The following is a 14033-nucleotide window of genomic DNA, read 5'->3' as shown; positions in this document are numbered from 1 at the left end:
AGACTTCTTCAGAAGAAAAAAATATTATCAGACATACTGTAAAAATGTCCTTGCTTTGTTAAACATCATTTTCGAAATATTTAAAAAAGGAAAAAAACATTCAAAGGGGGGCTAATAATTCTGACTTCAACTATATGTATGTATATATATATATATATATATATATACATATATATATATATATATATATATATATATATATATATATATATATATATATATATGTGTGTGTGTGTGTGTCTGTGTGTGTGTGGTAGATTAAGCAGTTTTTGGTTAGTTTTGTAGTTTTGTGTTAATAAATAAATAAATAAATAAAATGTGCTCAGACAGGCAGAATTTCTGTTATGTGTGCCTTTTTTGTTTTTTTTTAAGGCGTGGAAAATAATTGTAGTTACAATGTAATGTTAGCCTTTAAACTTTTGAAAAACACTCGATTTGCTTAAATATTGATGCAGTTATGAATACAACTGTATTATTAGAGGTAATATTTATTGCATATTGCATCATTTATATCAATTTTGGACGATTACTTTTATGGAAAACAACAATCTGGTAACACTGTACCTCATCTTAAAATGTATATTGTTCTGAGCTATGCACGACTATGTGGAAAAATATTTTTGTTAATAAATGAACTTGATGTGTTTAGATAACGTTGCTAGTTTACTGTACTTTATTTATATCAAGTCATTAAATCAGGAGATAGCTACCTTGCTTTTAAAAAGGTTCACAAACCCCTAATCTGAATCAACAAATCGTCTTTTTTGTTTACTTTTTACTTACCAAGTGGAAAACCGCAATGAACCTTGTGTAAAAAAGGTCCTTGACCATGCTTCAGATTTTGGCGCCTTCGGGGTGAGAATGGGTTGGTTGTGCGGTAGGATGCCGAATTCGAAAACATAACTTTTACCATACACCACACTGCGTTTAATCCCAACTGCAACTTTGGCTAAAAAGGAGCTGAATGGAGTGAGGACCTAATGAAAAATGCTCGACTCTGCATTTCTCATTTCATATCAGGTAAGTTTACGCTATGCTGGATCATACACCTTACTTTCATTGCAGCAATGATTTCAGCAAAAACAGTTCAATATGGTGAATTAAACTGGGGCGACGCAGTGGGTAGCACGTTCGCCTCACAGCAAGAAGGTCGCTGGGTCGCTGGTTCGATCCTCGGCTCAGTTGGCATTTCTGTGTGGAGTTTGCATATTCTCCCTGCGTTCCCGTGGGTTTCCTCCGGGTGCCCCGGTTTCCCCCACAGTCCAAAAGACATGTGGTACAGGTGAATTGGGTAGGCTAAATTGTCTGTAGTGTATGAGTGTGTGTGTGTGTGTGTGTTTGTGTATGTTTCCCAGAGATGGGTTGCGGCTGGAAGGGCATCCGCTGCGTAAAAACTTGCTGGATAAATTGGCGATTTATTCCGCTGTGGCGACCCTGGATTAATAAAGGGACTAAGCCGACAAGAAAATGAATGAAACTGCAGAATCTGAATGCTTAGAATGAAACATAAAAATCTAAGTTCACATACCCTGCCGTACAGGTGCAGCTCGCTGTCAGAATGCTTGTTGATGATTACCCAGGTCTTGTACAGCTCTGTCTTCTTTCCTTGTCTTTGGCTAGGCAGAACATCAGTTTTTAGCACTACATAGTTTTGAGTCTGTTAATCATGGAACATTATTTCTTAGACATGAACACAGAACAACCTGGAGTTTCAGTGTGATAGTTGTACATTTGGGGTTGGATGCTTGGCCATTTCATCTTATCCAATATCCATTGGGAGGGTGCTATCGCAAATATACCTGTTAGATGAACACCGCTCACTTTAATGTTAATTTTGTCGAATAACTGTTTATTACTGGATGACAAGCTGTTATAATACGCTGAAAGCATTATGTACATAATATATTTAATATGTAATCAATATAACTTATCTCTAATACAACAACAAACTCTGTACCGCATCAGATGTCATTCCCTCGCTGTAAATGCTAGCGATCCCGTTTTTTTCTGCAGCCTCGCTGCGCGCGCATCCTGAATATTTATGAACATGGTAATTTGCCTAAAGAATTCTGACTTTATAACTCAGAATTGCGACTTTACAACTCAGAATTACGACTTTATAACTCAGAATTCTTTATAATTCAGAATTTTTAATTCAGTGGCGAGAACGGGCTTCCATGCACATTGGCAATAGGCCAGCTAAAAAAAAAAGCTTTAAGAAAATCTCGCAAAATAAATGAAAGCAGAGTTGCCCACTTAGTTCAACCTGGTAACTTTTTGACACTTTCCTTGGCATATAGCCTACTGAAGATTTCATTACATGCTTACCTGATGCCACCTAATCTGCAGTGTTGGAAGGATGTAAAATGTATGATGTTTCTACCATAATTATTTCAGAAGTCTAGGTTAAATGTGCTGTGTTCTCACCTTTACTACTCATAACTAACTAAAAAAAATGAAACAGGCATCTTGTTTTTAAGGCATCTTTTTCAATATTAGCCTATTTAATTGTGCTTTTATGACAATTCTGAATTTGTGTGTTATTTTTTCATAATTTTAATTTTAGTTGGATTTAGTTTAATCAGTATGCAATCTTTTTTTATTATTTGTATTAAAAGGTTTTTATTCAACTGAAATATTTCAGTTTTTAAAAATTAGGCTATCGTTTACAGTTTGTTGTTTAGTCAATTATTTTGTCCAATTTATTTTCATGAAGATTTTACTCTAATTACTTTTCATTTTATTTCTGTTTTATCTTAAACACGTCTTCAAAGTATAGTTTTGTTGAAAAATAACTTGGTAAAAGACAAACAGCCCGTGCTAAATAAAGATTACGTATTGAATAGTAATAAGTGCATGTATTTAGTTATCTATTTTGTATTAAATAATGTACTTTTGTTACAAGAAAGAAAAGATGGGAAAAGCAAACGAAACGAACGCAATCATTGTTGTCCCACCACGGCCACTGTAGCGTTACGTACGTTTGACGTCAAACAAAACCGGTTAATTTCAAATACGGGCGCGTTGTTCGGCATATCCGGAGTTTACATAAATGTAATTAAAATAGTTTATATTATCTAAATGTCTCATGTTGCGATTGTATTTTGATATGTAGTTTCTGCAGTTGTGTATTAGCGCGATTACATTAGTGTAACTTGTGTAACCTTTAAGGTTTTGTCTTGCTAATCGTGGCAATGTAAACAAAATACGATGATGATCTTTTATTGTTTCATTTTAGACAAATGGAGGCCAGCAAAGAATCACCGAGTGCCTTTAAAACACCTTGCAAGCCTGCTAAAGTGAAAAGTCCAGGTAGAGCGATATTTACATGTATTTTTCTATGATTACAACGTTTACAGACTCGGTAACAGTTATAGGTAAAATTGGTTTTACCTATTCGCTATTCGCACATTCGGACTTTCCCTTTAATAATATAATTTCGTAAAATTAGTATTTGCAAACTAAATAGCGAAATCATATTAGCAGCCACTGACTGTCAAAGTACAACATTGTTCACAGTCAAATAAACAGTGTTAATTTTGTTTTCAGGTCATACTTGGATGATAATTCCGATCGAGTATTCAAAGTAACATGGTAAACAATATAAAGACTTCTAAATAAACGAATGTGCGAATAGAAAACCAACTTTACCTCTATACTAGTGTATAACGTTAGTATCTAGTAATTGTCGTTTATTGTTTTCTTAAACATTGAACTAAAATTCTCATTGCCATTTACATTAATTAGCTGCAGTGTCTTAAATGTGTTGTATATATTATCAGTCAATGCTTGTGGGACCCCAGTCACCATTCCTGCCTCTCCCTTCATGAAGAAGCTCGGCTGTGGGACTGGAGTCAATGTTTACCTCATGAACAGGTAACCTTACATGCATTACAACTGATGACTACATGTTTGTGTGTTTAATAAATGCATGATAGATCTAAATGAGATAAAGTTGGTTTCATATTAGAACATTCTGGCTTTCGGTTAAAAAAAAAAGTTAAACAGAATTTTAAAAGTTTAAATAACGTTAAAGATTAGCGAGTGTGTGCTGTTGGTAACGTTTTCATCCACTCTGGGGTGATATCGAGGTTTGGTTTGTCCACAACTGTTTCTGAGTTTCAGCCAATTATATGATTTTTGTCAACAAATCATATTTTGGCACTCATTTTGAGAAAATATTTTGGAATTTTTCAAAAGCATTACACTCTGGGTAAATGTACTACACTCCCTTTATGTTTGTGGCTGTTTTTGCCCCCTTGACTTCCATTGTAATGACATTTTGCAAATAAATCACACTATATAATCATGCAAGATGCAAAATGTTGGTAAGAGTTAAAATTTGTGATTTTTTTTTTATTTTTTATTTTTTTACTGTTGATTATCAGTTACATTGCAAAAAAAAATATAAGAATAAAAAATAAACATTCCTCACACACAATAATTTGCTCTTTTACTCCATAAAACCCCATTTAAAAGCCATAAGCTTTTTTGCACACAAATGTGACTAATGGAAGTCAATGCAAAAACAGCCTGGACAAAACTAAAGGGTAGTCAATTTGAACCGTACACAAGGGTTAATTATAATGACATACTGTTATGACCACAACAAGACAACTTCTGACACGGTCCTTATATTGTTTACCATGCTACTTTGAATATTTGGTCTGAAATCGTATGTATGTTTTCAAAACAAAATCTGTACTAGTTAATTGACGGTTTTTAATACTTTGTTAGTCTTTGGCTGATAATATGGCTTTGCAGATAAAACTTTTCTAAATTTATATTATTAAAGAGAAAGTACAAATCTGTCAATAAAAAAGCACAATTTACCTCAGTGTTCAAATTTACTACCATTTGGTTGTGTTGGTGGCTGTTTTTGCCCCATTGACTTCTATTATAATGACATTTTTGATTGTAAAGCCATCACACTATAATCATGCATTCCTGATTGCGGGTGGTTTTCCCTGTTGGCAATAGCTAAAATTTGGGATTTTTTATGTTGATCATCAGTTACAGTGCAAAAAAACCTTTGCTTCTGGCTTTCAAATGGAGTATAGTGTGTGTGTAAGAGAGCTTTGCACGCTTACCTTGATATGTTTGAGGAAATAACATAAGTATATTTATGCATTGCACACACACACACACACACTCACACACACTATAATTTGTTCTTTTACTCCATTTAAAAGCCTGAAACGTTTTTGCACAGGTGTTGCAAAGGGTTAATGGTGTCAACTGATGATGAACAGTAAAAATTAAACATTTTACCTCAACATTCCAGAGTGCAGGATTAATTGCTGACATGGCTTTTGTGGCTATAATGGCAATGGAGCATAAATAGCCACAAGCATAAGAAAAAGGGCAACCAATTTGAACAGTACACAAAGGTTAATTATAATGACATACTGTTATGACCACAACAAGAAAATTTGTAACGGCAGGCACTTTTTTCCAGGGGTTTCAGTACAGCGTAACCGCTACTACATCATTGGGTGGGCGTGGCCTATCTGTGAATTTGCATAGGTCACGGATCATGTGCAGATTGTGAAAACTGCTGTTTGATTCAGATACCTGTACGTAATCGCAGGGGTTTTGTGTCCAATCCCTTTTATATGCAGTACTTTAAAATAGCTGTCCTGATCGCAGGTGTTTCATGTAAAGTCAGTGTATGTTATAACAAACAAATTAACTTAAGATACCTCTCAGATTACATTAGTAATGTTATAACTTAAGATACCTCACCTTTACTTTATATACTTTATATATCATATACAGTATCATCAGATACCTGTCCTGATGCCAGGGGTTTCATGTATAATCACTTTTATATTAGTTAACATCAGATACCTGTCCTGATCCTAGGTGTTTTATGTATGATGACTTTAAATAAAAATAGAAAATAAATATGAGTTATGTTAGTTAACTAAGATCGAGAAAGAAACATTAACCACGGTTTATTACAGAAAAATGTGGTATTTATTTGTTTAAACATGACTGAATACCATATTTTAAACTACAAAAACACGGTTAATGGAATGTACCACAGCCATTATTATTATTTTGGGATTTACCATGGAAGTATAAAAGCCCAGACACAGTAAAACGAGGTCAGCTGTTTTTGCTAATGAAATCTTTAAAATATAACATTATAAAAACAAAAAATAACCTGTATAATTGTTTTTTTTCCTTCGTTATCCACCGCGGTAGGTTCTTTATTCATAATCATCCTGTTTGAAATGACAGCGCAAAAAAAGAACCTGTACTGTGCATGATTGGGGACCTCTCGGCATTGTTTTTTTTTTAAGGGGGCGTTTCTCAAACACCGACCGAGCCACGCCCATTTTATGTCGTGGTAATGAAACCCCTGGAATTTAGTGCATGCCAATTTGTAACAGTCCCTATATTGTGTACCACGCTACTTTAAATATCCGGTCTGAAATGGCATCTAAGGATGATTTCAGAACAACTTTAGCATTATTTAATTGACGGTTTTTAATAATTTGCTAGTCATTGGCTGATAATATGACTTTACAAATAATACTTTTCTAAAGTTTTATTATTAAGGAGAAAGTACGAATCTGTCAATATAAAGCCAACTTTACCTCAGTGTTAAAATTTACCACTATTTTGTTATGTTGGTGGCTGTTTTTGCCCCATTGACTTCTATTATAATGACATTTTTGATTGCAAAGCCATCACACTATGATCATGCATTCTTGATTGCTGGTGGTTTTCCCTGTTGGCAATAACTACAATTTGTGATTTTTTTTTTTTTTTTTTGACTGTAAATCATCTGTTACAGTGTAAAAAAAATAAAAAAAAAGCTTGGTTTCTGGCTTTCATATAGAGTATAGTGTGTGTGAGAGAGCTTTGCACGCTTGCCTTGATATGTTTGAGAAAATAATATAATTGTATTTGTGCGCACACACACACACACACACACACACACACACACACACACTATAATTTGCTCTTACTCCATAGAACTCGAACATAGAACAAATCAAAGCCAGAAACTCTTTTGCACAGTTGTTGCAAAGGGTTAATAGTGCCAACTGATGACGAACAGTAAAAATTACAAATTTTACCTCACCAATCATCAATCAAGAGCGCAGGGTTATTTGCTGACATGGCTTTGCAATCAAAAAATGTGGTTATAATGGAAGCCAATGCAAAAACAGCTACCAACATAACAAAAGGGTAGTCAATTTGAACAGTACACAAGGGTTAATTATAATGACATACTGTTAGGAGTTAGGACCACAACGAGATAACTTCTGACACGGTCCCTATATTGTTTACCATGCTAATTTGAATAATCAAGCTTAAATCTCATGTAATTATGACCACAAAACAACATTAGCACTATTTAATTGACTGTAGTACTTTGATAGTCATTGGCTGCTAGTATGATTCCCCTATAGAATATATTTCTGAAATTCTATTAAGAAGGTAAAAGTCTGAATGTATGAATAAAAAAAACAACTTTACCTCAATATAAAACTATACCAATATTCTCGTCAGAATGGGGAAACACACTCATTCTCCATGGGCTATAAAGAAGATCAACAGCAAGTGTGCTCAAGGTCAAGTGAGTGTTTATCAGAAGCGTCTCTGTGAGGAGGCCAAGATCTTGAAGGACCTCAAGCACCCCAATATTGTTGGTAAATATCCACTTTAAATGTTACAAGGAGAACTGTATGATACTGGGAACAACTTGCATTACATTATATGGTTTTCACACAGCATGTATTGTAATATGAACACATTTTCACCGGATGACTGGAATAAAAATCATAATTTGACATGGGTTGGGGCGGTTTTGTTGGGGAGCATATATGTGTATAGCATAGATAAACAAAAATGAGCAAAAATAAGAATGAAATAAACAGTGCTTTATGGTTTTCTGGGAAACCTCACAGTATTTAGGTACAGAAATGAAATTATCAAATGTGAAATAACACTGTATAGTCTGTATGGACTGTATAAATAAATCAGTACAGTAATCAGCGAGCTGATGCTGCTGCTAAAGATGCTTTGAAGCAAGTTGTGAACAAATGCCAAATTCCTCCATCAGAGTTGAGTCCTTTTATCAACATTTACATTTTAAATAAGTGGGAAGATGAGTGGGATGCATTGGAAAATAATAAATTACATTAAATCCAAACTGAAATTTTAATACTCGATTTGTTCAAGTGATTTTTACCAGTTGTATTGGGCATACAAGATTAACCCGCGCCTTTTTACTTAAAGATGAAGACCCCACTTAATGTTTGTGCTGTAAAACTCCCCTTACTGTAAAACACATTTGTAAAACACTGTCCTGCTCTTAATAATTCCAGAAGACTTTTTTAATGAAATGAACTCTCTTAAGGACATTTTTGGTAAAGTGACACCAGAAACGATTTTGGAATTCTTATCATTTATTAAAACAAAAAAATCTTATTTAATTTGTGTATTTATTTGTTTGTTGAATTGTTTATTTAATATTGAAATGTTCTTGCCATGAAAATAGCCTTGGTTGCTGACATGGCAAAAAATAAAAAACACATTACATTGCATCAGTACAGTAATCTTTAAACTACAAATCTTCAGCCCAAATGCTTTAAACTATCTTAAAATGCTCACACAGTCACACTCCTTAAAAACAAATGCATTATTACACTCTGTTATTGTTAAAAGTTGCAATAACTCCACAATATTGTATACTGTAGTGTTTGGTCAGTTGTTATTTCCACTTGACATTGTAGATCCTGCTTTTTTGACTGTTGGGGATTCATACATTGCCCTATCGATACTGAAATAATATATTGTGCATACCCAATTTCCATTAGTATCTGGATGCAGTCTTTATAATGCAAGGTGATATGCAATGTCAGATACAAGGCACTCAATGGAGCTAGTGACGTCACTGTGACGCTTGGGGTTATTGCATGCAGCTCAGATTGCTTTGCACACAATGCACCTAAATTTAGGAAAACATTGAAACATCGTAAGACATTTTTAATTCATTTTGTTGTTGTTTTTAAGGCTTCAGAGCTTTTACCACTGCGAAGGATGGCTCGAAGTGTCTAGCGATGGAGTTTGGCGGAGAACAGTCTCTCAATGACCTGATTGAGAAGAGGAGAGAGGAGGGTCTGCAGGCCTTTCCAGTGGACACTATTGAAAAAGTGGCTCTTCATGTCGCTCGCGGTTTACTGGTACGCTTGTCATTAGCGATGTTTCCATCCACCTATTTTTATACACATTTTGGTTATGCACATAAAAAACTAGTTGATAGAAACCCCAAGATGCGCATCAATTTTTAATTGTACGTAAAAATTACATGTGCATATCTGAGTAGGATAAACTTTTTATTCAATAAGAAAAGATGCACGTTGTTTTGGTCACTTTAAAATGCCTTAATCATCTCAGTAATAGTGTTATTACATTATTAATGGTCTATAGAATCAAGAGAATCTGTGCTCCGCGTCTCACGTCTTCAAACGCCACTTCACATTTACTGCGTGTCAAGATTGCCTTCTGAGGCATTTATTAAATGAAGAAAAGATTCACGCAATGTCTTTTATCGCAACAAATAATAATAATAATGCATTTTATTTATAGGCGCCTTTCTAGCAACTCGAGGATACCGTACAATCAACAAGAGCAATAAAACAACAAGAGAAATAATATAATATACACAGCAATAGTGCAAATAAAATTAAGTATTAAAAGCCATCTTAAATAAGTGGGTTTTGAGTCTTGATTTGAACAGTGTGAGGGAGTCAATGTTTATGATGGCAGGTGGTAGTGAGTGCCAAAGCCACGGAGCAGAGCGGCTAAATGCTCTGTTGCCCATAGTTGAAAGGCGAGAAGAGGGAAAAGACAAGTGAAGGGAGGAAGAAGATCGCAGGGTGCGAGAAGGAACAGAAATGTGGATGAGGGCAGACAAATATGGAGGGGCGAGATTGTGGATGGCTTTGAATGTTAACATCAAGATTTTAAAGTCAATTCGAAAATGAACAGATAACCAATAAAGCTGCTGCAGGACAGGGGTGGTGTGATGAGAAGAAGGGGTTCTGGTGATGATATGGCAGCTGAGATCTGTAAAAAATTCTGTTTTTACTGTTGATATTTGGCGCCAGATATTCAGGAAGTGATGATTTTGTTCACTTTGACTCGTTGGATGGAAACGCTGCTTTATTCGCACATATTTTATGCGATAATCCAGTTTTGCGCATATCTTTAATTAGCATCTTTGGTTGGAAAAATAGCTACTGAGGCAGTATTGTAAAAAAATTTTTTTTTAAATATTTCCATTTTAATTTTACTTTGTATTTGTCTTTTTTATGTATGTTTCTTTTGTTTGTATTTATTATTTTGTTTTCATTTAGTGTTATTTTATTGCCCAATATTTGTCATCATGTTTCATGCCTATTTACTGTGTTTTTCGTTTTTTTCTTTAGTACTTGCACAATGAGAAAAAGCTTCTGCATGGAGACATGAAATCATGCAATGTTGTCATCAAGGGCGATTTTGAGAGCATCAAAATCTGTGATGTTGGTGTTTCACTGCCACTGGATGAAAACATGCAAGGTATGAAAAGATTTTTCAATTTAAAAAAAAATATATAATAATTTGTTTTTATTTTATTTTAATATTTATTTCATATTAAACAAAATATCCCTATATAATTAAAGATATTTTTTGTTGGTATTGTGTATTATATTTAAATCTTACCATTTTAATTAGGGCTGCATATTTAGTTTTACTGGGATCTGATTATAATTTCACTAGATGACTTAAATAGCTTAATTTGGAAATGTTTCATTAATTTTGATCGGCTGGGATGATCAAGTCTTTTTCTATGCAGTGCATCTGCATACATTATAAAAAAATTACAAGTAAAAATAAATAAATAATCAGTGCTTTATGGTTTTTCAGGGAGTCTAACAGTATTTATGTGCAGAAATTGGTCAATCAAATGTTAAATAACATGGTTATCATTGTATAAATGATAAAAGATATGTACAATTTAATAATATCTTTATCTAATATATATAATGTTTAATATCTTTAATAAATAGTCTAATCCTGCAATGTGACTATTGCAGATTCACAGATTGCGATATCGATGCTCAAGTGATATATTGTTCAGCCCTTATTATTTAATCTTTTTGATTTAAAATTCCTAAAACAACATTTAAAATTTAATTTAACTTTAGCAGAAGGCAAATTAAATAATAGTCAGTGAAAGATGATATGCATTTATTTTAAAGTTCACAAATATAAAAAAACAGGCCAGGGATGAAAAGTTGAAAACATTTCAACATGTCCTTCCTTTGATCATTTAATGTTTTCTATTTCTTGTGTTTGTGTGTGTACAGTAAATTTTTTCAATCTAAAGCTATTCTTTTTATGTAAATATTTCTTATAATATTAAATATATATTTTTAAATTACTTTAAAAATATATATTTTAGTGCTTTAACATTTAATTTATTACTTAATTAACAAAAAGTAATAGTACAATAGTAACATTATAATAATGTTAACATTAAATAAAACTTATTTATAAAAAGTGATTTATTCCACAGGTTTTATTTATTTCTATTTAGGGGGCGGTGTTATACAAGAGTTTTCTTTTCTTTGCATTTTTTGCCTCCTCCACCTGTTTTAAGTGATCAAGTAAATCTATCTTTCTTCAGTGAGTGATCCAAAGGCTCATTACATTGGGACGGAGCCGTGGAAGCCCAAAGAAGCTTTGGAGGATGGAGTAATCACAGATAAAGCTGATATCTTTGCCTATGGACTCACACTGTGGGAAATGATGACGCTTTCTGTTCCTCACCTGGAGATGCTGGACACTGAGGGTGATGAAGATGATGATGGTAAACTTACTGTTTCTAATCTCTCATCTAGTGCTTAGCCTCAATATGCTTTTACTGATCTTTAACCCTTGTATACTGTTCAAATTGACTACTCTTTCATTATGTTTGTGGCTATTTTAGCCCCATTGACTTCCATTATAATCAGATTTTTGGCATTGCAGAGCTATGATATTAGTCATCTATTCTTGATTGGTGTTGTTTATCCTTGTTGAGAAGAGGTGAAACCTTTTATTTGTATTGTTGATCATCAGTTCGTACCATTAACCTTTTTGATAGTCATGGGTAAAAAAAAGGTTTCTGGCTTTTATATGGAGTTCTGTGGAGTAAAAACCACAAATTACATTGTGCATGCTTAAATACACTCACAATGTTTACTTTATTCTGAGACCTGAGCTGCTTGTTTTTTTATTTTCTCAGACATATCGTGGTAAGTGGACAAAGGTCTCTCGCACGCACGCACGCGCGCACACACACACACACTGTTGTGGTTTCCAGCTGTTTCAAGAATGAATCAAACTCAGTCTGGAGGTTCTGATTATCAGAAGAATATGCTTTATTGGAATATTCTCCAAAAAAGCAGACATCTATAAGCAGACCTGTCTCTAGTATCTTACCAGGACGATCTAAAGTGTCTGTTCTGTTCATTCTTTATAGTTTTATACACAGATATAACTATATATGTGTCAGTGTTTTACAAATAACCTCCAGCAGCTTCAATTAATGGTGACCCCACACATTTCTCAGCATGACACTCATCCTGCACACTCCAGCAGTTGTCACGTTTCTTCTTAAAATTCACCACCAGCTGATGCCCTTTTCCGTCAAAATACATGTCTAACTATTTCTATATGGTTATCTAGGTTGACATGTTCACTGCACTATACGCACAAAAACACACACACACACTATACTTCATATAATTAAGTCAGAAACTGAGCTGTTTTTGCACTGCAACTGATGATCCACAGTAGAAATGATCAATTTTAGCTCTTCCCAACAGAAAATACCACCAACATTTAAGACTGATAATATGCTGTGATGGCTTTGCAATCAAAAAATCTAATTATAATGGAAGTCAAAGGGGCAAAAAACAATCACCAACATAACGAAAGGATAGCTAATTTGTGCAGACTTGTTGAATTTTTTGAACATTTTCAAAGCATTTGTCCCAAGATTTGTCACCGAAAGTCATTCTATTTGCTGAAACAGAGCAAGTTGTGACCAAATTAAGACTCAAAATCAGCTTAGAGTGGATGAAAACATCCCCAACAGCACACAGGGTTACATGTCTCTCTCTTCTTTTTATATAGATGAGTCATTTGAGGAGGATTTTGATGAAGATGCATATTATGAGCGGCTGGGGTCTCGACCGGCTCTGGATGCAGTGACTCTGGGAGGCTCTTATCAGAGGATGGTGGAGCTCTTCTGTCTCTGCACAGAGGAGGACCCTCAGAAAAGACCCTCAGCAGCTCACATTGTGCAGGTGCTGGAGTCAAACAGCCAGCTTTCCAAGCAAAACAATGAGGTAATTGTAATCGATTAAATGCTGAGTTGCATTCCTGTCAATGACGAATGCTGAAAATTCTGTTTCTCCGAGTCTGAGTTGTGTGTTTGAGGAAAAGAACATCATTTTTGTTTTATTTCAATCTGTAAACGGATGACATTTAGAGGATCTTTTTACATAAAATAATTGAAAAGGTGCCATGTTTTCATACTCTAATGGCCATTTTTAACTTCAGAATGGTTAAGAAAGCAATATATGCTGGAATAACCCTGATTTTCATTCAAATCAAGTCATAATAATTGTTATTCGGACTGTTTTTTTTTTTTATTTTGGGAAAGGAAAAAAACCTGGAAGAAATGTTATCAGATCTTTTATTGAATAAAACAAATATTAACATTTTCCTGAACGCTACTTTTACTAAGAAATTGAGAGAAACTCAGAATTTGATTTATTTTTGGTTCCCTTGCTGTGTATGTTTACCTCTAGGGATTTTATTGTTTGAGATCTGTCACGTTGTAAATATGTTTCTGTTTAAAATGAGTCATGTTGCATAAGGTCTTATGTACTCTGCTGATTTCAGACATGCTCTCGATCACACTGTAACTGCGGTCAAATTTGAAATAAACTGTCTGTGAACTTCAGCTTGCTTAAGAT

General features: G+C 34.1%; 1 protein-coding gene across 1 annotated transcript; it reads left to right on the top strand.

Annotated features, from left to right (window-relative positions):
* Positions 1-3002: 3002 nt before the first annotated feature.
* pbk (PDZ binding kinase) lies at positions 3003-14020 on the top strand. The gene is given in 8 exon segments (NM_001002387.1): positions 3003-3054; positions 3239-3312; positions 3783-3876; positions 7528-7667; positions 9034-9203; positions 10452-10581; positions 11693-11875; positions 13186-14020. Coding segments are annotated over 7 exon segments (1020 nt in total). The 5' UTR covers positions 3003-3054; positions 3239-3242; the 3' UTR covers positions 13419-14020.
* Positions 14021-14033: the final 13 nt, after the last annotated feature.

This window comes from Danio rerio, chromosome 20 (genome assembly GCF_052040795.2).
Source record: "Danio rerio strain M-AB ecotype USA chromosome 20, GRCz13ab, whole genome shotgun sequence".
Lineage (NCBI taxonomy): Eukaryota > Metazoa > Chordata > Actinopteri > Cypriniformes > Danionidae > Danio > Danio rerio.
This window is presented reverse-complemented; position numbering and strand designations above follow the sequence as displayed.